This window comes from Phyllostomus hastatus, unplaced genomic scaffold (genome assembly GCF_019186645.2).
Source record: "Phyllostomus hastatus isolate PE091 unplaced genomic scaffold, TTU_PhHast_1.1 phas_scaffold_55, whole genome shotgun sequence".
Classification (NCBI taxonomy): Eukaryota; Metazoa; Chordata; class Mammalia; order Chiroptera; family Phyllostomidae; genus Phyllostomus; species Phyllostomus hastatus.
This window is the reverse complement of record NW_025334035.1, coordinates 561,339-582,940: the sequence shown is the minus strand read 5'-3', so window position 1 is coordinate 582,940 and position 21,602 is coordinate 561,339. Positions and strand designations below refer to the sequence as shown.

The window sequence follows — 21,602 nt, the reverse complement described above, 5'->3', positions numbered from 1 at the left end:
AGTGTGGTTCAGTGGGATGCAGCATCATCCTGTAGCCAAAAGGTTGCAGGTTCAGTTCCCAGTCAGGGCACATACTTAGGCTGTGGGTTCGATCAAAGGTCGGGTGTATATATCTCCAGTCCAGGCAGGTATGTCAAGGAAACCAATCAATGTTTCTCTCTCTCCCTCCCTGTCTCTCTAAAAGCAATGAGAAAAATGTCCTTGGGTGAAGATAATAAATAAATACATAAATAAATAAGAATTTATCCGTTTATTAAAAAAAAAAAAGAACCAGTAAAAGAGACGTTGACCTTATCAGTTGCAAAGACATCTGGGGAGAGAAAAGTAATTGCTTTTATTTCTTTTCCTTTTGGGCATGTTTTGGAGCTGACAACAACCCCAAGCGAGACAGTCCTCCTTGCCAATCTGTTTTCCCAGGGTCAGGGCCAGCACCAAGGCCACAACAGCCGTACCTGCCTGCACCCTAAGCAAGTCTGTCTGAGTGGCTAAGGGGACTCACTGGAGCCTGTGCACACCCCCTGGAGGGCCTGGCTGGCCTCCAGGAAGGGCACAGGCCCCTCCACCCTCCACAGAGCTGCTAAACTTAGTCAGGCAGGGGAGGCCATCTGTCCATTGGTCCATCTGCCGGTCAGCAAGCCTGGATCCTTGGAGAAGGAGGAGGAGGAGGAGTAGGTCATGGTAATGGTATGAAAGGAACAGACACAACTGGAGAATAACTGCCTGACTTCCTTAGCTCCCTCTCCTGCCCCTCCCCCTCCCCCCTCTCCCTCTCCCCCACCTCGTTCAGCACCTGCTGCCCTTCTGAGGGCAGTGTGCCTGTGGGGATGTGTGAGTGGGGTGGGACACAGAGATGGCTCAGAGGCAGTGTCAGCATCCACCCCACTCCCCATCACAAGCAAGTCATGCCCTGAAGCCCGCTATTCCAAGTGCCATACGGTCAGCTGGGAAGAGGACAGGCCCTTTTGCCTGGGGTCAGGACTTGGCCAAGGGGATGTGACTACCACAGCTCTGGCTTCCAGCAGCTCTGGACTTTTCCTTAGAAAAGCCCAGGATGTGGCTCTCACTGGTCCCCTTGAAGTGGCGTCGGACAGACTGCTGAGTGTGAGATTAACGGGAACTCTAGGGATGAAGATGATCTGATGGGGACGCTGACCTGGGGTGCTGGTTGGGGCCACAACCTGCCTCTTGTGGGGCCCCTTGCTGTCCAGAAAGGGACTTCGCTCAGACAGGCAGCTGGGGTTTCCAGCTCAGGCCTGGCTCCCTGCCTGCAGTGATTTCCCCGGTAAAGGCTGGCCAGGAGGAAGACTCTTGTCAGCATTCAGGGTGGGACAGCTTAAACTTGGGGCAGGTGGGAGCTCTGAGGACGCCCAGCCGCACCTCCTGTCTTCAGAGGGAGCCCTGAGAACACTCAGCCTGGGTTGAGGGCCAGCCAGGAAGGCTTTAAGCTGAGTCCTTCAGCACAGCCCAGGGTAGGCTTGGGCGACTCATTTCTCTTCTCTGAGCTCCACTTCCTTTACTTGCAGAAAGAGGTGGGGGTTGAGGGGGGTCTCCAGCTCTAAGGCACTCCCACCCCATCCCGATCCCAATCCCGGGGGGTCCCTGACTTCAGGGATTGGGTTGGGGTTGAGGGCAGGAGCTAGATAGAGGGGCCGTACCCCAAGCTATATAGTGGTCTCAGGTTCCCTGAAAGGACACCCCCCCCCCCAGGGAAATCCCATTATCATGCTCATTTCATGACAAGGGAGCAAGCTCAGAGAGGACAGATACCCCTCACGGGCAGCAAGGGGCAGAGCCAGGGATGGTGACTGAACCCACTTGACGTCAGGCTTCCTGGGCTGGGTCTCAGGAAGCCCGCGGGTGCTGTGTGTGACAGATATGGCCCTTGCCTTGTCTGGGCACCTGCCTGCCTCTGCTCCTTTCAGGAGGTGGAGGTGTGGCTGGGGCCGGGCAGGCGGTAGGAGAGGTGGGGGAATGGGAACGTCAGCCTGACGCTCCTCCTTTGGCTGGACACAAGCCAGGCGTGGCCTCGGAGGACGGCGGGTGGAAGGTGGCCTGCAAGGACTGGGTGGGAGATCCTGCCCCGGGCGCTGGGGGTGTCAGGCAGCTGGGCCGGAAGACGCCCTGCTTCCTCTTCTGCCCTCATAGGTATGGGCCCCAGGGGGCTGAACTCCCCACCTAGGGGAAGAGGCAGGGTGGGAGGATGTTTGGACATGGGGAGGGGTCCCTGGCTTGGGGAGGGCTCCGGCCTGCAGCCACTCCACCCAAGCCCTGGCCCGAGCCTCCAGTCCTGTCCTGTCAGGTTTGCGGGGGGCTGACAGCTTTATCTTTGCCTTGTGACGAGTGGCCTGTGGTTTCCTGCCAACAGCTCCTGTTTCCGGAGGCCCAGTAGGGCCCAGGCAGAGCCAGGAGGGGCAGTGGGGCTGGGCCTGGGTGGCCCTACCAGCCCCGCCCCCTCCATCTTTGGGAATTTATTTGTCCACAGGCGCAGCCGTCCCACAGTCCCTGCCAGGGACCAAGAGCTGCACTGATCACCCAGGGATTCTCCCTCCCAAACCAAACACCTCCAACTGACCTCTGACTCCTGACCTCTGGCCCCATCTGTCCTGTCCTGCCCTTTGTAAGGGGCTGGGGAGCCCCTAGAAACTCTGCCGTGGGAGTGGGTGTCTGCTCACCCAGAGTGCAAAGGCTGTGCAGGGGCTTGGACCTCAGCACCGCCCTGAGCCCAGCATGGCACGGCGGCTGCAAGATGAGCTGGCCGCCTTCTTCTTCGAGTACGACACTCCCCGAATGGTGCTCGTGCGCAACAAGAAGGTGGGCGTCATCTTCCGCCTGATCCAGCTGGTGGTTCTGGTCTACGTTGTTGGGTGAGTCCGGGCCCCTCCCTGCTGCCCTCGTGCACCTGGGCTGTCCTCCGGGCTCTGGGGTGCCCCCAGGACTCCCAGGAGCCCCTCTTTCTCTCTCTTGGTTGTCATCCTTCCTGACCCTCCTTCCTAAGAAGGAGTGGAAGCCTGCTAACTCACTGTCGAGATGGGGATACTGAGGCACAGAGCAGCAACCATGTCCTGGGTCCTCTGGGGAACAAGAAGCAAAGCTGCTGGGTTCTCAGCAACGGCCTCACTAGTAACAGTTCCCTCAAGTGGTGAGTGGTTTTGGAGGCCAGGGCCCCCCCGTGAGCCACAGCCAGAGTCCCTTCACCTCTGACCTCCCAGCTAAGCCAGGCCCAAACTAAGAGACAGAGGCCACACCCCATCTGACAGCCGGCTCCCACCAGCCCTGCCAGCATGAAAGGCCTTTGCGTAACTAAGGTCCCCAGAGCAGAGAGACCCTTGAATTTGAAACACCTGGTGCCCTAATGGGGACCATAGGCAAAGGCTGGAGGTCATTCTGGTCTCAGTAATGACAGCTCCTTTCTGGGCATCTCAGGGCCAGTCCCATTGTCCCGGGAGTACAGGGACAGAAGGAAGGTGGCACTCTTCTGTGGTCTGCATGTCCTAAGGACCATGCCAAAGCCATCCTCCTCAAGTCAGTCTGGCAGTCCTGGGAGCCAAGGCCAGACTGGCGGGGGTTTGCACACATGTGCTTGTGTGAGCACACAAGTGTGTGTGGTGTGAGGATGCACGTGAGTCGTACCCAGAGCTCTGTGCAGGTACATGTGCCCCCATGTGTCTGGGTGTGTGCCCAGTGGGTGTGGACCCCTCTGTGGGACCAAACCAGGACAGCGGACTGGACCCCGGGCAGGCTTGGCAGATTCCTGGGTCCCCCAGGGCCTCGGCATCCAAAGCAGCCTGCTCTCCCCTTGAAGCAGCGGCCCCCGACTTGCCGGAGAGCCGGGTGAGTGGAGCCAGGGCCAGGCGAACGGCCTCTGCCTCCCTCTTGTGCACAGGCCGGTCTGACGTCTGCAACGTCATTTGAGCTTGTGAGGGACACTGAGGATCGGGGTGGGGGTTTCCAGCTCACACGGCAAGTCGGCCAGAAGTCCTGGTTAGAGCAGAGGCCTCCTGACCCCTGGGGTTCAGCTCTGCCTTCTCCTTTCTCACCTCCCCGGGCCCCTTTCCAACGGGGCACAGGACAGGCCTGACAATCCACCATTAGCCACACCTTTGACCATCTGGGGAAGAAAGCAGTTGCCGGCCCACCCCTCTCCCAGAGAGGCTGGGCAAATGTTGTCCTCACTGTGGCCCTGAGGGCTCCCTGTGTTGGCTTTCCGGTCTGCCCTGGGAGCAGCTCCAGGGCCCTCCTGTGTGTTGGTCAGAGACTGTCAGAGGGAAAGGGACAGCCTCCCTCTCCACCCCTGTTGCAGCACATGCCCCAGCCGCCATTCAGCCCTGAACACATACCTCCAGTGACAGGAACCTCATCACCTTCCTCTTCCCCTTCCCATTCCCCTTCCTCCAACCCAAACAGCCTACTCAGTTTCCAAATCGATGTGGCTTTCTCAGCACGAGTGAGGCCCAAAGACACTGAGTGATCCTGCCAGCATCTCGTAGCTAGGGAGAGGCTTAACCAGGTTTGAATCCAACTGCGTGGCTCCAAAGTCGGCCTTGATATCCTGGAACGGAAACCTACTCAGGGAGGGGGACTGACACCCCAAGTCATTTAGCAAAGCGAGGAAGGCCAGGTCCCTCCAACACCCCTCAATCCACCCTCAAGTCCAGCCCTCAGCTCTCGCTTGGGCTATGACTGTTTCTGTCTCTGGCGCCCTCGTCTGGCCACTGCCCACAGCTGCACTGAGTGTTCGGCTAGGAGCCCACAGCCTCGGAGAGAAACCAGCCTGGATTTGAACTTGCTTTCTCAGTCCTCAATTTCCCAGCTGTTCCACGGAGTAGGGATGGGGGAAAACCTTCTGAAGACATTGCATGGAAGCTCAACAGTTTCTCTTTTCTGAGGAAGGGCACCTTTCTTTAATTACCACACCCCCCACACACATCTCTTTCCAAGGCCCCCGTCTGTCAGAACGTCTGGTTTTGCAGTGGGCAGAGGGAAGCATAGGAGAAATGCCAGACTCACGGACACCAGGCACAGGGGCACAGCCAAGGGTGGGGGGGTGGGCAGCCACAGAGACAGAACTGGACAGAGGGACAGACATTGGAGCACAACCACTCGGATGAAAAGAGAGACTTTGAGACTTAGAAATGGAGAGAGAGTTACTGAGACAGAGGCAGAGAGGCTGAGACACCAAGAACCCGAACAGGTTCCAAAGAGGGGAACTGAGGCTGTGCTCTCTACCCATCACACTGTCCCAGAAGTCCAGGGCAAGAGGAGGGAGCAGGTGGGTCTGAGGCCCTGGCAGGCTGAGCAAAGGCTGTTTTTGGCTCAAATTATGGGGGTTAATTTGTAGTTAGAGCTGTCTCCTGGGCAGTAATGAGCTCTCCGTAACTGGAGGTGTGCAGGCAGCAGGGGTCTCCTCCGTGATCTGGCAGGCCTAGAGAGGGTGTGCTGAGACATGTCCCTGCATGGGGCTGGTCTGGTTAGGGGGGGACAAAGATCTTTTTTGGCACACAGGAGAGTCCTAATGGACACTCACATTTGTGAGTGCTGCTTGGAGAGGGGAGTCTGGGAAGGCTCCTGGAGGAGGTGGCAGTGGTGGGACCAACCTTGAACAGAGGCCTGGGAGCTCTTGAAGTCATGTGTTTCTGAGACCTCCAGATGGACCCTGGAGCATGCCAACCAGGGATAAGAACTGATGCAAATTAGGGCTGGGAGAAACATATCTGGAGACATTTCTTCTATGGCATCTTTTCCGGGCCTAGTGCTGTGCGGGCTTCGCAGCGCAGAGGTGGGGGCAGGGTAGGCAGAGAGGCGAGGGTGAATTAGCCCGAACTCCTTTGGTTCCTAGAGATAGAAACCTGGTCAAACTGTGTTTAAAAGGAAGAGTGGGGATACTGATTGATTTACGTAACTGAAAAGTCAGTGTGGGCTTCAGGCCTGGCTGGACCCTCCATGAGGAGGCCACAGGAAGAGCGAGTTCCAGCTCCCTCATCTAGGAGATAAGGAGCATGGCTGGTCCCGTGTGGGTTCTCCAGTGAAGCTCTCCTACGCTCTGCTCTCCTCCGGCGGGGTTCATTCTCAGGCAGGCTCTCTGTCCTCATCGTGGCAGAAGGGCCCCCAGCAACTCGAAGCTGACATCCCACCAGCTTAGCCTCCCCTGGGGCACAAGAGCATCTCCTTCTCCAGAGTTCCAGCGAAAGTCCTGGGTCCAGCCTGGACCGGTGTGGCTCAGTTGGTTGGATGTCATCCCACAAACTGAAAGGTCACCGGTTCTTTTCCCAGTCAGGGCACATGCCTGGGTCGTGGGTTCAATCCCAGGTTGGGGTATGTTTGGGAGGCAACTGATTGATGTTTCTGTCACACATCAATGTTTCTCTCCCTCTCTTTCTCCTTCCTTTCACGTCTTTCTAAAAATAAATAAATAAATAAATAAATAAATATATAAATGTCCCGAGTCCAGCTCTTACTGGCCCAGGTTGGGTCATGTACCCAATCATTGTGGCCAAGGAAATGAACACTCTGATTGGTGGAGCCTGGTTGTATGCCCACTTGGTCCAAACAGTCCTGCTGGAAAGCAGTGTGTGATCAAAAGTCCTGGAGCAGGACCTGGCCAGTGTGGCTCCATTGGTTGGAACGTCATCCTGTAACCAAAAGATTGCAGGTTCAATTCCCAGTCAGGGTATGTACAGTAGACAATAATTCTCTCTCTCTTCCTGTTGTCCTTTCTCTCTCTCTAAAGGCAATGAAAAAAATATATTCTTGGGTGAGGATAAAAAAAACATTTTTAGCTCTGGCTGGTGTAGCTCAGTGGTTGAGTGCTGGCCTGTGAACCAAAGGGTTGCCGGTTCGATTCCCAGTCAGGGCACATGCCTGGGTTGTGGGCCAGGGCCCTAGTGGGGGTGGGCAAGAGGCAACCACACATTGATGTTTCTCTCCCGCACTTTCTCCTTCCCTTTCTCTCTGTAAAAATAAATTAATAAAATCTAATAAAATAAATAAATACAATATTTTAATTAAAAAAAGGAGGTCCTGGGGCGGGAAAGGGACAATAAAAGAGTCATGAAGGGAGGGAAGGGAGAGGAGGGGGAGGGCTGAGCAGGGCCCACTGGCACGGGCCTCTGAGCCTGGCCCGAGGAACGTGGGCTTCCTCCCGCAGGCGGTGGGAGCCACAGAAGGGTGTCTGGCAGGGGAAAGCCTGGGGCAAGTAGGTGCTTGTGAGGGTAGAGGCCAGAGGACAGCTATGAAGAGGCAACAGCAATAAGAGGAGAGGATGAGGCCAAGGTAGGAGCGGTGGGCAGGGAAGACAGAGGCTTTCATCCCAGCAGGCCTGTACCGGGGTGGCCACTGCTCGACTTCCGCCCGTCACGGCTGCAGGGGCACGTGCCCAGCATGGCCAGGGTTGCTGACTTCTTAAGAGAAGTAGGAAATTGGAATTTATGGGTGAGAGAAATGTCTTGGTTTTTAGAGGTTGGCAACTTACTAAAAAATGTAGACACAAATCGTCATCCTAACTTGTCTGTAGACTGCATGATGATTAGCCTCTGTGCCCCCAGCTCTTAACTCAGTCCTTTCCTGGCTCGGAGTCTGGCTTTGCCCCTCCCCAAGTCTGCTGTGCCCCATAGCACGGGCCAGGTCTGGCCACCTCCCTCCCGTGGCCCGTGTTACACCTTGTACCAGCCCCATGCCGGAGCTGCCCCAGCATGTGCCCCAGCTCCTCTCAGCCTCCCACAGCCAGCCCCTCAGGGTCTGCGGAGGAAGGCCAGGGAGGAGAGGAAAGATGGAGGAGCCCAAAGACTACGGACACGAAGCACGTGGAGGGAGTGAGAGTGGTGCCAGGGTTTGAGCCTGGGGATGGGTAGGCTGGGCGCCATCTTCCATGGTGAGGGCCCCAAAGGGGCAAGTTCTGTGGGCAGAGGAGGCATTAGGTTGGTTCCACTGAATTTCTGGTTTGAGATATAATTCATCTACCGTAACATTCACCCTTTTAAAATATACAGTTTGGTGAGTTTTAGTATAATCACAGATTTGTCCAACCATCACCACTAATTCCAGACATAATCCAAATGAAGCCTCGTGCCCCATGCAATCCCTCTCCACCCCCTCCCACTCTGCACTCTGTCTATTCTGGGTGTTTCATGTAAGTAAAATCATACAGTGCGCTGTCCTTTGTGTCTGGTGTTCTGCACTTGGCCTGCTGTTTGTCAGGTTCACCCGTGTGGTAGCGTGTCAGTGCTTTCTTCCTTTTCCTGGTGGAAGAACATCCCCTGTGCGGATGGACACATGATGTTTGTGTATCCACACTCGGGATGACAGGCGTCGGGCTGTTTGCAGTTTCATTCTGATGAATAACGTTTCTGTGGACATTCATGAACAAATTTTTGCGTGGACACGGTTTCAGGTCTCTTGGGTACATAGCTGTGAGTGGAATTGCCGCATCAAGTGGCAGTTCCGTGTTTAACTTTTTGAGGAGCTGCCAGACTTTTTCCAAAGGGTTGACTTAGGTTCGAGGTGCCAGTGGGGGAGGGGCCGGGGCAGGGGGCAGGAATGTGTGGCACCAAGCAGCAGGACATTTGCAAACTGTAAGTTCCTTGAGTGCAGACCTTTGGCTTGCCTTGTTTACTTCTGTATTTTAATTTAATTTTCTTAAAGATGTTATTTATTTATTTTTAGAGAGAGAGGGAGAAAGAGTGGGAGAGAAACATCAATGTGAGAGAGATACATCGATTGGATGCCTCTCACTCACCCTCATCCAGGGACCGGACCCACAACCCAGGCATGTGGCCTGACTGGGAATCCAACCAGTGACCTTACAGTTCACCGGCCGTCACTCAGTCCATTGAGCCACACCAGCCAGGACTACTTATGTATTCTTAATGCCTAGAACAATGCTTGACACATAATAGGGGCTTGTTAAGTATTTGTTGACTGATGAAATGAATGTGTGGAACTGAATTTTGGGAGAGAGTAAGAACTGGAGACAGGAGCCCAGGGACACACTGTGTCTGCAATAACTCCAGGGAGGGGTTTCTGCCCGGGCCGAGGAGCGAGGCCAGGGTGGTGGGGGCAGATGGCGCGAACAGAAGCTGTGAAGGAAGAGCAGAGACCGTGGAAACAGGAGCACTGTCTTTATGTGCCTATGCGTGCTGACTTCTTTAAAGAGAACTCATGGGAACACCCCCCCGCCCCAACGACCACCTAGATGCTTGTCCCCAGGCCCGCTGCCAGCACCTGGCGGGGCCTCACTTACATCTGTTGAATGAACAGTGTCTCCGTGACAGACGTCAGCACCTCGGCTTTGCTGAGGAAGCCAGGGTGCAGAGAGGTCAGTCTTCAGCTGGAAGCCAGACCGCTGGTGAGTGGCAGGCCTGCTCCCGAAGCCTCGGCTTCCATGCCCCTGGAGGCCGACAGTCGGCCCTTCCATGAGGGGCCGCTGGAGAAGGGAGACTCAGGAGAGGGCTCTGCTGGAAAAGAAAGAATTGGGAAGAGAATTTCTGGAAGGGGAAGGACTTCCAAAAATGTGTTTGGCATCAGGTCAGTCCCCATGGTGGCCTCCCAGAGTGGCATCAGCAAAGCTGGGTCAAGGCTTTGGAGGAGGGGGATGGCACACGGTCATTCTACTGTCATCAGAACTAAGGACATCGATGCCAGGTTTGATTTTTCTCCTCAATCCCCCAGGACTGACAGGCCCCCCAGGGCAGGAAACCAAGAGCGGCTGCACCAGGCCCAGCATGCAGCCTCTGCTCCCTGCCCCCCCGCAACTACTGCCCTCCAATTCTGGCACCTGGCAGCCACACTAATGCTCAATGGAGGGGGGCAGAGTCCTGGGCGGGGTGCCCTAAGCCTGGGGTTGACCTCTGACTCTGGAGAGATGCTTCCCAGGCCCCAGTTTTCTCATCTGTCTTGTGAGGAGCTGGCATTGGGCAGAGAGAGAAGTGCTGCAGGACACTGGGGGTCAGGGGTGCCAAGAGAGAGGGGCCAGTTACCTCCCCTGCAGGGGCTTCAGAATATGAAGCAGCTCCCACATCCATCCCAACAGCTCCTTTGAATTTGGGCCTGAAGCCACAGGCCATCCTGGAGGAAGGAACCCAAGCCAGGTGGGGGGATAGGTGATGCCCACTCTCCCTCATAGGGCTGGAGGAGCGAGACAGGGTCAGGACACACAACTGGTGGCCTTTGTCCTGTCTCACCTGTTGCCATCTGGGACCTGCAGGGGGCGGCAGTGACCACGCTTAGACTTGTGGGTGGCAGTGGCGGTGGCCGGGTGAGGGTGGAGGAGCAGCTTGAAGAAAGAGGAGTGGACTATGCCAGGTGAGAGGAGGACATTGGTGGGCTGCCTTCTTGGGACCTGGATCCGGGAGACAGCCGCTAGAGAGCGGGACAGACTAAGCAGCCTGGAGAATTCTGGTGCAGGCTTGAGCTCTCAGGCACAGGGGAGGGACTTCAAGCTCTGCTTGGACAGGTGGACTGAGGGTGGAGAGAGGGGCGAAGGGGGGGCAAACACACCTGTGTGCAGTCAGATGTGCGCGTAGGGGCGCCCACAGGTTTGCCCTGGAGATACACAGCTGCTCACCCTGACGGGCACCACGGACACACAGGCTCACAGAGCTGTGCAAGGAGAACCGCACTCTGGAGGGAAGTGTTTCCAGGACTCTCAGCTGTAAGCAACAGAAAGCAAAGCCAAACTGGCTTAAATAAAGAAAGGGGCTTCATTAGCTAATGTAGGAAGTCCAGAAGCAGATGTTTCGTGCTCTAGCTATGACTGGTTCCAGGTGCAAAACCAACATTGTAGGGCCTGTCCCTCCCGGTTTCCTGGCCTGGCTTTCCTCCAGGTTGGCTTCATTCTCAAGCTTGCTCCATAAGGTAGCAAAGATAATTAACCATAGTTCTGGTCTTGCAACCACCTCGCTAGCCACCCACCAGGGAGCATGTCTCTTTTCCATTAATTCCAAGGAAAATCCTGGTCTCACTGCTGAAACTCCAGGGTTGCATGTCCATGCTGAGACCTATCACTGTTGCTAGAGTGATGGGACATTGATTGGCAGGCCTTGATCATGTGCCTACCCCTGGGGCTAGGAGAGAGGTGGGCCCTGCTGAACCTCCCAGATTGAAAGTGGAGAACCCAAAGAATAGGGGTTCTCCATGCTTGGGAGAGAAGGCAAGAATTCTCCAAGAAAGCTGGGAGGCCTCCAGCTAGAGCCACTCCCCCAAGGGCCTCAGCTGGGGGCCAGATGCTCCCAGGCTTCCCGCCATCGTGCTCTGCCGCTTCTCGGTGGCACGACCTCAGGAAGGAGTCCTCTCCAAAACAGGATTGGGGTTCAAGAAGCTTGGCCTTCAGGCACCAACACATTCTGCTCTTAGAAAAGGATCTGAAAGAGTCCTTTGGTGGGTCTCCTTCCCGGGAGTGAGCATTTTGGAAAAAGAATGGAGGAGCTTCAAGCAGTGGTCAGCTGGTGGGGGGAGACCGGATGTAGAGTCAGGAGCTGAGAGTGACTCAGAAATGCATGTGGGGAGGGAAAGTGAAAGGACTTGACCGGTCCAGCTGGTGACAGAAAGGGCAGTGGGCTGTGTACCCATGTGCCTCGGATGACCCCTTCCCCCACTCTCTGCAGGTGGGTCTTTGTCTATGAGAAGGGCTACCAGACCTCCAGTGGCCTCATCAGCAGCGTGTCTGTGAAACTCAAGGGTCTGACTGTGACGCATCTCCCAGGAGTGGGCCCCCAGGTCTGGGATGTGGCTGACTATGTCTTCCCGGCCCAGGTGAGCTGACTCAGGGCTACCCCTTCTACCCACAAGTCCTGGCTCAGACCTGGGATGGGCTCTGTCCCACCTCCCTGTGGGACCAGTCAGCTCCAGCCCCTCCCTGGGCTTCAGTTTCCCTGACTGTGAAAGAAGGGCAGAAGCAGCCTGCTAACGTCACCCCACTTTGACACCATGGGGTATGGAGTGTCATGCTGCCTATCAAATGGGTTCTACAAGCTGCTGGGCAGTGCTTGGGTTGTGGGGCTATTCTTCCAGCTCACGGCCCTGCCCCTCACTTACAGGGGGACAGCTCCTTCGTGGTCATGACCAATTTCATCATCACCCCCCACCAGGCCCAAGGCTACTGTGCAGAGGTGAGCACTGCTGCCCATCCCTCCTCCTTCGACCCAAAGGGAAAATGACATGGCAGAGGAGTTCCCCTTGAGCAGCTGGATAGGCTTCCTGGGGGTCCACAGGGGTGGGATTTCAGGCATGGATTTGCACAAAGTAACAGGCCACCGTCCACAGTGTACTGAGGCTGCCCTTCCAGCTGTATGCCAAGCAGGATGCTGAGCCTCCATGGCCACCCCACCTACAAGCCCCACACCCTGCCAGCGGACATCAGCAATGGGACAGCTGGGCCTCAGCCCAGAAGGGTCTTGGGAGTGCACTGGGGGAAGGAGGCCTTGAGTAATGGCCACCCCAAGGACATCTGAGACTCTGCCTCAGGCCCTCCCTAGGGCCCTGGGGGTGGGAGGGGCTCTCCTCAGCACCCCAGCCAACGGGCCTGGGGCCAGAGTCTCTCCCCTCCTCCAGCATCCAGAAGGGGGCACGTGCAAGGATGACAGTGGCTGCACTCCAGGGAAGGCAGAAAGGAAGGCCCAAGGTAAGGCCGGCCCCCTCCACAGCCCCTTTCAGCCCCAGGCCTCTTTCTGCAGGAAGTCCTTTCTGCCCTCTCCCCTGACCTTGGCCTGCCCCGTCCCAGAGTCAGCCACATTTCTGTCTTCAGGCTTCTTTTCTGGGGTGCCTCAATGGGGCTTTCTAGGGGAGGGGCGTGGGAGGCCTCCTCTGCACCCTCAGCTTTGGGCGGACACCCAGGGGTTTCTCCCTCGCTGCAGGCATCCGCACAGGCAAGTGTGTGGCCTTCAATGACACTGTGCGGACGTGTGAGATCTTCGGCTGGTGCCCTGTGGAAGTGGATGATTACATCCCACGGTAACACCTGGTCCTTCCAGGGAGGTGGGAGCAGAATCCCCAAGCCCAGATAGAGGGGATGTGTCCCCTAGAAAGGAACAGGCCCCCCTTCTTCCGACCTCACCCTCTCTCTATCTGTTCAGCCCTGGCCAAAGATTCCCCTGGCCCTTGGTCAAGGGCCCTGAGAACCCTCCATTAGAGCACACCTACCCTCCACCCATCCAAGTCTGCAGGGGGATCCTGTAGGCGCTCCCATCCTCTCCACCCCCCCACACCATGCCAAGCTCTGGTGGGCGTAGGAGTCTCCTGGGGAGGGGGCAATGAGTGAGTGTGGTCTCCTTCAGCCCTGCCCTTCTCCGAGAGGCCGAGAACTTCACTCTCTTCATCAAGAACAGCATCAGCTTTCCACGCTTCGAGGTCAAGAGGTTCGTGGGAAAAGTGGGCAAATCTTCAGGTGGCTCCCTGAGGCTGTGCCCGCTGGTCTCAGCTGCCCCTTGCTGATTCACTCTGGAGGCCAGGCCCCTGGGGTGGGCTGCCCTCAGTGTCTAAGGGCTGTGGACGGGGCATTTCTGGGGCCCATGAGGGATCCGTGGAGCTTCGGGGCAGGATGGGCACCCTCCCAGCTGGCACACTGCTGCCACCAATGCCCTCTGCTCCCCAGGCGCAACCTGGTGGAAGAGGTGAATGCCACCTACATGAAGAGATGTCTCTATCACAAGATCTTACACCCGCTGTGCCCCGTCTTCAATCTTGGCTATGTGGCACGAGAGTCAGGACAGAGTTTCAGCACCCTGGCCGAGAAGGTATTGTGCCAGGCGAGTGGGGAGGGCTGGGGTCCAGGACTGTTAGCCAACACGCTTTTCAGGTTTGGTTAATCCCACCTCCAGCCTCCCTGGCGTGGGTTGAGTATAATGGATTTATCCTCTGATATTGGGGAGACAGGGTCAGGCACAGAGGAGGTGCCCAAAATGAATGGATGTGGGCAGGTATTGTCCCCTGGACGTCTGCTGAGGTCCCACTGTTTTTAAAATATTAGAAAAAAAGCAGCTCGAACCCCATGGCCCATGGCCCTGAGAAATCCTGGGAATTCCAGAGGCCAAGATCCCCACAGTCACCTGGGGATCCACGAGAAGCAGGGTCTCATAAAGAACACAGCCTTGTCCGACTGAGTTCAAACCCCAGCTCTGGTCCTTAAGAGCAGCGGGGCCTCAGACAAGTTCTTTACCTCCAGTGCGTCTGAACTTTTGCACCTGCAATGTGGAGGCAATAAGAGTACCAGGCTCATGGCATTGTCTCCAGGACCGAGTGAGTTCGCGGGTGCGACGGTACTTCAGGACCGCCTGGCGCGCAGCAGCCCTGCGTCTGTGTCCTCGCGTGGTTGTTCACATCCTGCTCCTGACTCACCTATTCAGGGTGGAAATCCGTCCCTTTTCCATCGCACACACACAAACAGCACATTTGTCTAGAATAGGAGTCAGTTAACTTTTTTCTTTAAAGGGCCAGAGAGTGTTTTGAGCTTTGCAGGCCACACGGTCTCTGTTCCTACTACCTAAGTCAGCTGGTAGGGAGCAAAAGCAGCCACAGACAGTAAGTAAACAAATTCAGCCCTTGGCCAAGTTTGCCCACCCCTGGAGGGGTTTGCACTGAGCAACACGCAGGACCAGGGAGCTGAACATCAGAGCTGCTCATCCCTGGCGTCTCCATGCCGCCCCCACCAGGGACTTCTCACCCACCACCATCACCTGCAGGTGTCAGCCTCCCTCCTCGCTCTGACCACCTCCCACCTCTCCTGCTGCTCAGTGCACCCCCACCTGTCCCTGGTCCTTGCCTGGCCCGGAAGAGGTTCGCTTTCTCAAGTTTTCTCTTCCTAGTCCAAGTCTTTACAGACTCACTCTTTAATTCAACGACGACTCACTTGCCTCCCACACTGTGACTTGTGCTAGGAACTCAGGAGTCAGTGAGTGAGACAGACAAGACCACCCTCCTCCCGGAGCTTACAGTCTTAGAAGAAATGTGTTAGTAAGTAATCATACAAAATAAATATATGATTAAAAGTGACAAATGTTCCAGAAGAAAACAGAGATGGAGTAACAGAGACGTGTTTTAGGCTGGGGTGGTGGTCAGGGAAAGCCTCGTAGGGGAGAATGACCAAAGACTGAGAAAGAGCCAGCCTTGTGGGGAACTGGGGAACTGCATGTGCAAAGGCCCCAAAGGAGGAAAACCTGGTGTAGTCTAGAAAGTGCCCAAATGCTGGAGTATGAGGGATGTGTGGGAGGTAGGGCCAGAGAGGGTAACAGGACCTGACACTGAAGCCATTTCTCAGTATCTTTCTCAAGCCGAAAAATGTTCCCTCTTCAAGAGATTGCCGGCACCTGCTGTGAGACAGCAGTTTCTTGCCCTGGCCGGTGACTCGGTTGGAGCATTGTCCCGTGCACCAAAGGTTGCTGGTTCGATCCCAGGTCAGGGCACAAACTTAAGTTGTGGGTTCTATCTCCGGTCGGGGCACATATGGGAGACAACTGATCAATGTTTCTCTCACATTGATCTCCCTCTCTCTCTCTCTCTCCTTTCCTAAAATCAATTTTTAAAATGTACCCTCGGGTGAGGACTAAGCTCCTGAACCCCCAGATCTTATATGCCTGTGTCCCCGGCAGGGTGGGGTGATAGGCATCACCATCGACTGGAATTGCGACCTGGACTGGCACGTACGACACTGTAAACCCATCTATGACTTCCACGGGCTGTATCAGGACAAAAATCTGTCTCAAGGCTTCAACTTCAGGTGCCTGCCAGGCCCCTCTAGCACCCCTTTCCTTGTGGTCCTGTGGGTTTTTCCATTCCCAGAACCCTCGGGGCCAAGCAAGTGTCTCTGGGAGGGGAGCAGAGGAACCTGGGCAGCTCCTGTTCTCCTGGGGTCGACCAAGCAGGGGGCCAGTAGGGAGTAGGGCTTGGGAGGCCTGAGCCCCTGCCCCTGGTTCTTGGTCCTCCTGAGGCCCAACCAGCCAGGGCTGGCTGGGGAAATTACTGACATCAGCATCCAGGGTGAGGGCTGAGTACAGCATTCCTGAGATGAGGCCTGGGGTGCTGCCTGTGCACCTCCATACAACATTCAGGGGCATGGGGCTGTCCTCATGGACTTGTAGGGGCCCCTGCATCTCTGATGCTCTGGGAATTCCTGCCCTGAGATGCTTCTCTGTCACCTCCCCTGCTCACCCCATTCCCCAAGGTTTGCCAAGCATTTCGTGGAGAATGGGACCAACCGCCGGCACCTCTTTAAAGTGTTTGGGATTCGCTTTGACATCCTCGTGGATGGAAAGGTGAGGGTCAGTGTGAGGGGCAGCACGCTCTCAGGTCCTCAGGTCCTGTGAGTGCCTTGGCGGGGGGGTCTTTGGTTACAGATGACAGGAGATTGGGTGGGCTGCATTCAGCAGTTTTCCTAATGACACATGGGTGGGCTTGAGTGCTGTTGAGGGCAGGCCTTCCAGTCTGTGACCACACCTCCCCCACCGTCTCCCCCAGTCCAGGCAGGCAGAGCCAAGGTCAAAACCCAGGGCTCCCGACCAGCAGCTGCGTCACCTGTAGAGCCAGAACCTGTGCAGCAGGCTGTGGGGCCAGCTGATAGTGGAGGAGATGCCCCCAAGCCCCAGGCCTGGCCTTAGGACTTCTGAGGAAGCCCTTTCCAACTGGGCCACTCCTGACTGTTAACCCATTTCTCCCTGGGGTCCCTCTCCAGGCTGGGAAGTTTGACATCATCCCTACAATGACTACCATCGGCTCTGGGATCGGCATCTTTGGGGTGGTAAGTGCTGGGGACAGGGAGTCACTGTGCTGGGTCAGTCCCTCCTCTTCCATCTCGGTAGCAGCTTTAGGTCTTTTAGCCTATAACTTGGCTATAGTTGTCTTTACCCTCACTGAGCCCACCCCAGCACCCTGGACCCACCCACAGTGTGTCTGAGGGAGCTGAGGCCCAAAGCTGGGGTGGGACAGAGGTGAGGTGGGGTATGGTGGGGCAGTCTCAGTCCCCAGGGGCCTGCAGGGTCTCATCTGGCCACCCCACCCCACCCCGCCCCCACCCCCACCCTGAGGTCTGGAGAGTGTAGGATTCAGCCAGGGCACCACATTCAGTAGGGATTCCCTGCTCCAGCCACCACCTTTCTGCCCCCAGGCCACAGTTCTCTGTGACCTGCTGCTGCTCCACATCCTGCCCAAGAGACACTACTACAAGCAGAAGAAGTTTAAGTACGCGGAGGACATGGGACCACAGGCGGTAGGAGAAGTCCCGGAGTCAGGCCCTTCAGAGGCCTCAGGCCCCTATGCCCATGGTGGGGAGTCTGCTGCTCCCCTCAGGCTGACTTTTCTCCCCCTCATGCTCTCACAGGGTGAGCGTGACCCCGCAGCCACCAGCTCCACCCTGGTCCTGCAGGAGAACATGAAGACGTCCTGACCCATAGCCCCGAGGACTCCTGACTGGACTCAGCTTCAGGCGGGGCCCTGGTGGGGCCCCAGCCAGGGTGGAGGGGTCTCCTCGGCAGCTCTCCCACCCTCTCAGCCAGGCAGAGACCAGTTTGCTGGCAGCTCAGGGTGGACACTGGGAGAGACCTGCGCAATTCTGAACTTTGGCTCCAACCCTGCACCCCGCCAAGGAAGCCTCATGCCAGCCTTGGCCTCTCCTGGTGCGGAGGTGCTGGTGCTGGGCGGGGCCCCTCTCCGGCTCCTGAACTGGAGCTTTGTGTTTGTCCCTCTGGGCCCTCAGCCCTCCCACTGCCTCATGTCTCTAGACCTGTGCTGTCCCATACAACAGCCACCAGCCACGGGTAACTAAATTTAAATTAATCAAAAGGGAAGAAAATAAAGACTTCAGTTCCTCAAACTAGCCATATTTCACTGCTAAGTAAACACATGTGGCTGGGGGCTGCCGTATTAGCCAGCACAGAACATTTCTAGGGCCACAGAAAGTTCTATGGGAAAGCTCTACTTGAGCCCTGTTTCCTACGGGCTTCAGTTTCCGTGGGGAGCTGTCAACCATGCAGGCCCCGGGCCCACACCAGACCTCCTGAACCAGGATCTCCAAGGCGGGCCACATGATTTGCAAGGGCAGCAAACTCCCCAGGCCAGTATTAGGACCTGTGTTTAAAATGTTTCTGATCAGGAATCAGACTTAGCCTGGGCCCGCATCACCTGGCAGGTGCCAGTAGTGAGCAGGTATGTGTTGTGCACACAAGCCACACAGCGTTTGGTGCACACACCCCCATGTGCACACTCACCTGAATGCACATCACCCTTCTATCCACGCGATGTATTTGAACAGCTTGGGCCCTGCCAACACAACCATCTGAACACACCTACACCCGCAAGCACAGACACCTACCTGGTCCATACCATGTCACCTCCATGGAAAGTACTTCCCCCCAAGTCCCCAACTCCCTCTTATTCCCTCCCTCTTCCTTATCCAGCCCCCACAGCCATGAATCCTTACTCAGCTACCTCTGGTCAGGTGGGGGCCTTAGCCAAACCCTGGGCTTACTGCCTGTGGCCCAGCCCCAGCCCCCCAGGCCTGCCCTGCTGTGTCCGAACACAAGGTCTGGGGAAAGCGAGGGGTGGAGTACAATAAAAGGAATGAGGACGAGCCTCCGCCTTCTGCACTTTCTTCTCAGCCTTCTTTGAAACTCAGTGTCCCCATCTGTGAACCGTGGGGTTGAGCTGAGTGATCTTTGAGGTCCTTCTGGATATGTTGGTGGGTGGTGGTGAGCTGACGCTTTGTGTTGAGTCCAGCAGGGTCAGTGCTGGGTCAGTGCGTGGCCCATGGATAGGGCCCATCTATCCATGGGCCACGTCCTGGCATAGCCCTGAACGCTGGAGCTCTTCCCACTCCCCCACGAGCCCCGCCCGTGCTGTAGAAGGCCCGGGCCTGGGACAACAGAGAACCACCCTCAGCAGCGGCCTCGTGAAAGCAGAGGTGAGGAAGGTCTTGGATGAAGACAGGGTGGAAGGGTTCTCAGTTGCCCTGTCATGGGCATGACTGCTGGTCTGGACTTCCGGTCAGGCAGGGTCTCAGGACACCCCCCTCACCATTTTCTGTTTAGGTCAGCGCCGCCCAGCAGCAGTGACAAAATGTTTTCCGTCTGTGCTGCCCGATATCGTGGCCACTAACCACATGTGGCCACTGAGGACTTAAAATGTGGTGGGTGCAACCAAGGGATGGAATGTTTTATTTTATTCACTTTTAATGAATTTAAATCACCACACATGGCTAGTGGCTACCATATTGAACAGCACAGGCTAGCAGGCCCTTGGCCTTCTGCCTTCTTCCCCAGCCAAAAATCATACTTCAGATTTTACCAGACAGAAGCTCCCTCTTATTCCCTCTCTGCCTTATCCAGACCTACCCGCTTTTGCACCTCCTGCCCCCTTTCCTCCTGAATGAGTAGCAGGTTCCCCCTCTGTATCCAACCCTTCTACCCAACCCAGAGACCTCACAGCAGAGTGGCCTCTCCTCTCTCCCACTCCTGTATTTGCTCCCTTCTTGTGCCTCCTCCTGGCCCAATTCCCCTGCAGCTCTGCCTGCTCCCCCTTCCTTGCTACCATTCCAGTAAGACCAGTCTCCACTTCCCTCTGTGTCCCACCCTCTGCAGCTGGCCTCCAGCCCCTGCCCCCACTTCTCCTAGATGTCCTTGCCAAGTTACCAGCAGCATCCTTGTTGCCAAATCCAAGTAGACACTTCAGCTGTATCCTGCTTGGCCTGTCAGCCTCTGACACTGTTGACCAAGCCCTCCCTCGTTGAAAGATTTCCTTCCAGCAGCTTCTGGGACCCACCCTCTCCTGATTTTCCAGCCAACCTGCTGTGCAGGCTGCCACAGGTCACTGTGTGTCCTTGGGCAAATTGCTTAATGCTCCAAGCCTCTTGTGTGAGACAAGGATAATAATAGTCTCTACTCAGGTTGGGATAAGATAAAATACGAAAGGGCCCAGCACAGAGCCTGGTGCACTGTGTTCTATCCTCTTTCATAGTGGAGTCACCTAGTTGCCCCCAGACATCTGTTCTCTCTACAGTGATTCAACCCTAAGTTCTTGGCTGATGTGTGGCTGCCTAGAATGAAAGCTGCATTTCCCAACCTCCTCTTGCAGCTGGGTCTGGTCATGTGACTAAGTTTTAGTTAATGCAATATATGTGAAAATGTCATGTGATGCCTTCTGGGGACTTTCTTTAAAAGACAGCTGGCACAGATCCTTTGCCCTCTTCTTCTTCATTGTTGTCTTCATCCCACTGCCTGGAACCTATGTGTGATGGCTGGAGCTCTTGCCACCATCCTGAAAGACAAGTAATATACCCAGAGGTCACTGGAGCAGTGGGTAGAAAAAGCCACATCTGGAAAGTCTTTGTGGAGTGTAACTGACACATCAGCCCAGGACTGTCTTCCCTGAGGCTCTTACCTAGAATTTCTGTTACCTAAGTCAAAACTGGTACAGAAATCTTTTCCCCTTAAAAGTGAATGTTCTGTCCTTGGCCCCTGCTTTATTTGCTCTGTTATCAAACCCTCTCCCATAGCTCTACTTACAACTGTGGGTCCTTTCTGACAACTTCCAAAACTGTCTCACTAGCCCAGCCCTCTTTCCAGAACTCCAATCCCACACATCCCACCCCCTAATTACTTCACCCAATTAGTTATTCATTTGACAAACATCTTTTGAGTGCTGGATGAATCAGTCACAGTCCCTGCCCTCAAGGAGCTCCCACTCCAGAGGGAAATCGGGCAGATAAACAGAGGCCCATTACAAGGAAGTCCCTAGGAGGGGCTGGTGACCCACACTGGACAGTGAGGAGGTCAGAGGGAAGGGTTTTGGCAGAGGGGTATTGAACCAAGCCCTGACAGGCAGGTGGTCAGGACTGAGGTGATGGATATTGGTGGGCCATGGAAGATTCCTAAGCAAGGCTGACTAGCTGGATTTGTGTTTCCGAAAGATTGCTCTGGCTGCCAGGTGGAGAAAGGCTATTGGGGTGGGGTGGTAAGATCGGATAGGGGTGGGAGGCTAATAAGGAGGCTGCTGCAGCAATCCAGGTGCAAGAAGACGGTGGCCTGAGCTAATGGGGTTCAGAGAGAGAGAAGTGGCTGGATTCCAGGGCTATTTAAGAGGCAGCATGGGTAGGGCTTGGCGACAGACTGGTTGGGGCAGGAAAGGGGTAGCGTATGGTGACTTCCAGGTTTCTGGCTCCAGACTATGACAGAAACACAGGAGGCCAGGTTTGGGGGAGTGTGGGGCTCTGTCTTGGGCAAGTAGTGGGGTGAGGTGCTAGAGGGTTCGCAGGTGGAGAACTTAGCATTGCTGAACCAAGAGTTGGTGAGTTCACCAGGGGAGAGTGGCGGGGAAAGAGACCCCAGAAATAGCTGCTGTGAAGGTCAGGCCGCCCTGAGGGTCCCCTCCATTCCCTCAGCTATGCCATCCTGCAGCCTGATCACGGAGCCCTTCCCTAAATATAAAACCTCTTCCGTCTCCCTTACCCCTACCCAGCATATGGCTAAACTCCTGACTGCCATTCAAGGCCGTTCTCCCGGTCGCTCAACGTGGACCCCGCGCACCATCGCCAATCTCGCCTTATCCCTGAGCTCGTACGCACCGCGCCTCAACCCCCGTCCCCGGGAGGGGCGGTCTTGCGCTTGCCAGGCCGAAACTGAAGGGGACAA

The 21,602-nt window shown here is 55.9% G+C and overlaps 1 protein-coding gene across 1 annotated transcript; it reads left to right on the top strand.

Annotated features, from left to right (window-relative positions):
• The first annotated feature begins 1,994 nt into the window (after positions 1-1,994).
• P2RX1 (purinergic receptor P2X 1) lies at positions 1,995-18,547 on the top strand. Its single transcript, XM_045824671.1, has 13 exons — positions 1,995-2,145; positions 2,483-2,864; positions 11,598-11,745; positions 12,030-12,101; positions 12,544-12,613; positions 12,846-12,942; positions 13,266-13,346; positions 13,583-13,724; positions 15,576-15,703; positions 16,148-16,238; positions 16,655-16,720; positions 17,087-17,188; positions 17,300-18,547. The coding sequence occupies exons 2-13, from the start codon at positions 2,728-2,730 to the stop codon at positions 17,363-17,365; spliced, it is 1,200 nt and encodes a 399-aa protein (XP_045680627.1). The 5' UTR covers positions 1,995-2,145; positions 2,483-2,727; the 3' UTR covers positions 17,366-18,547.
• The last annotated feature ends 3,055 nt before the right edge of the window (positions 18,548-21,602 follow it).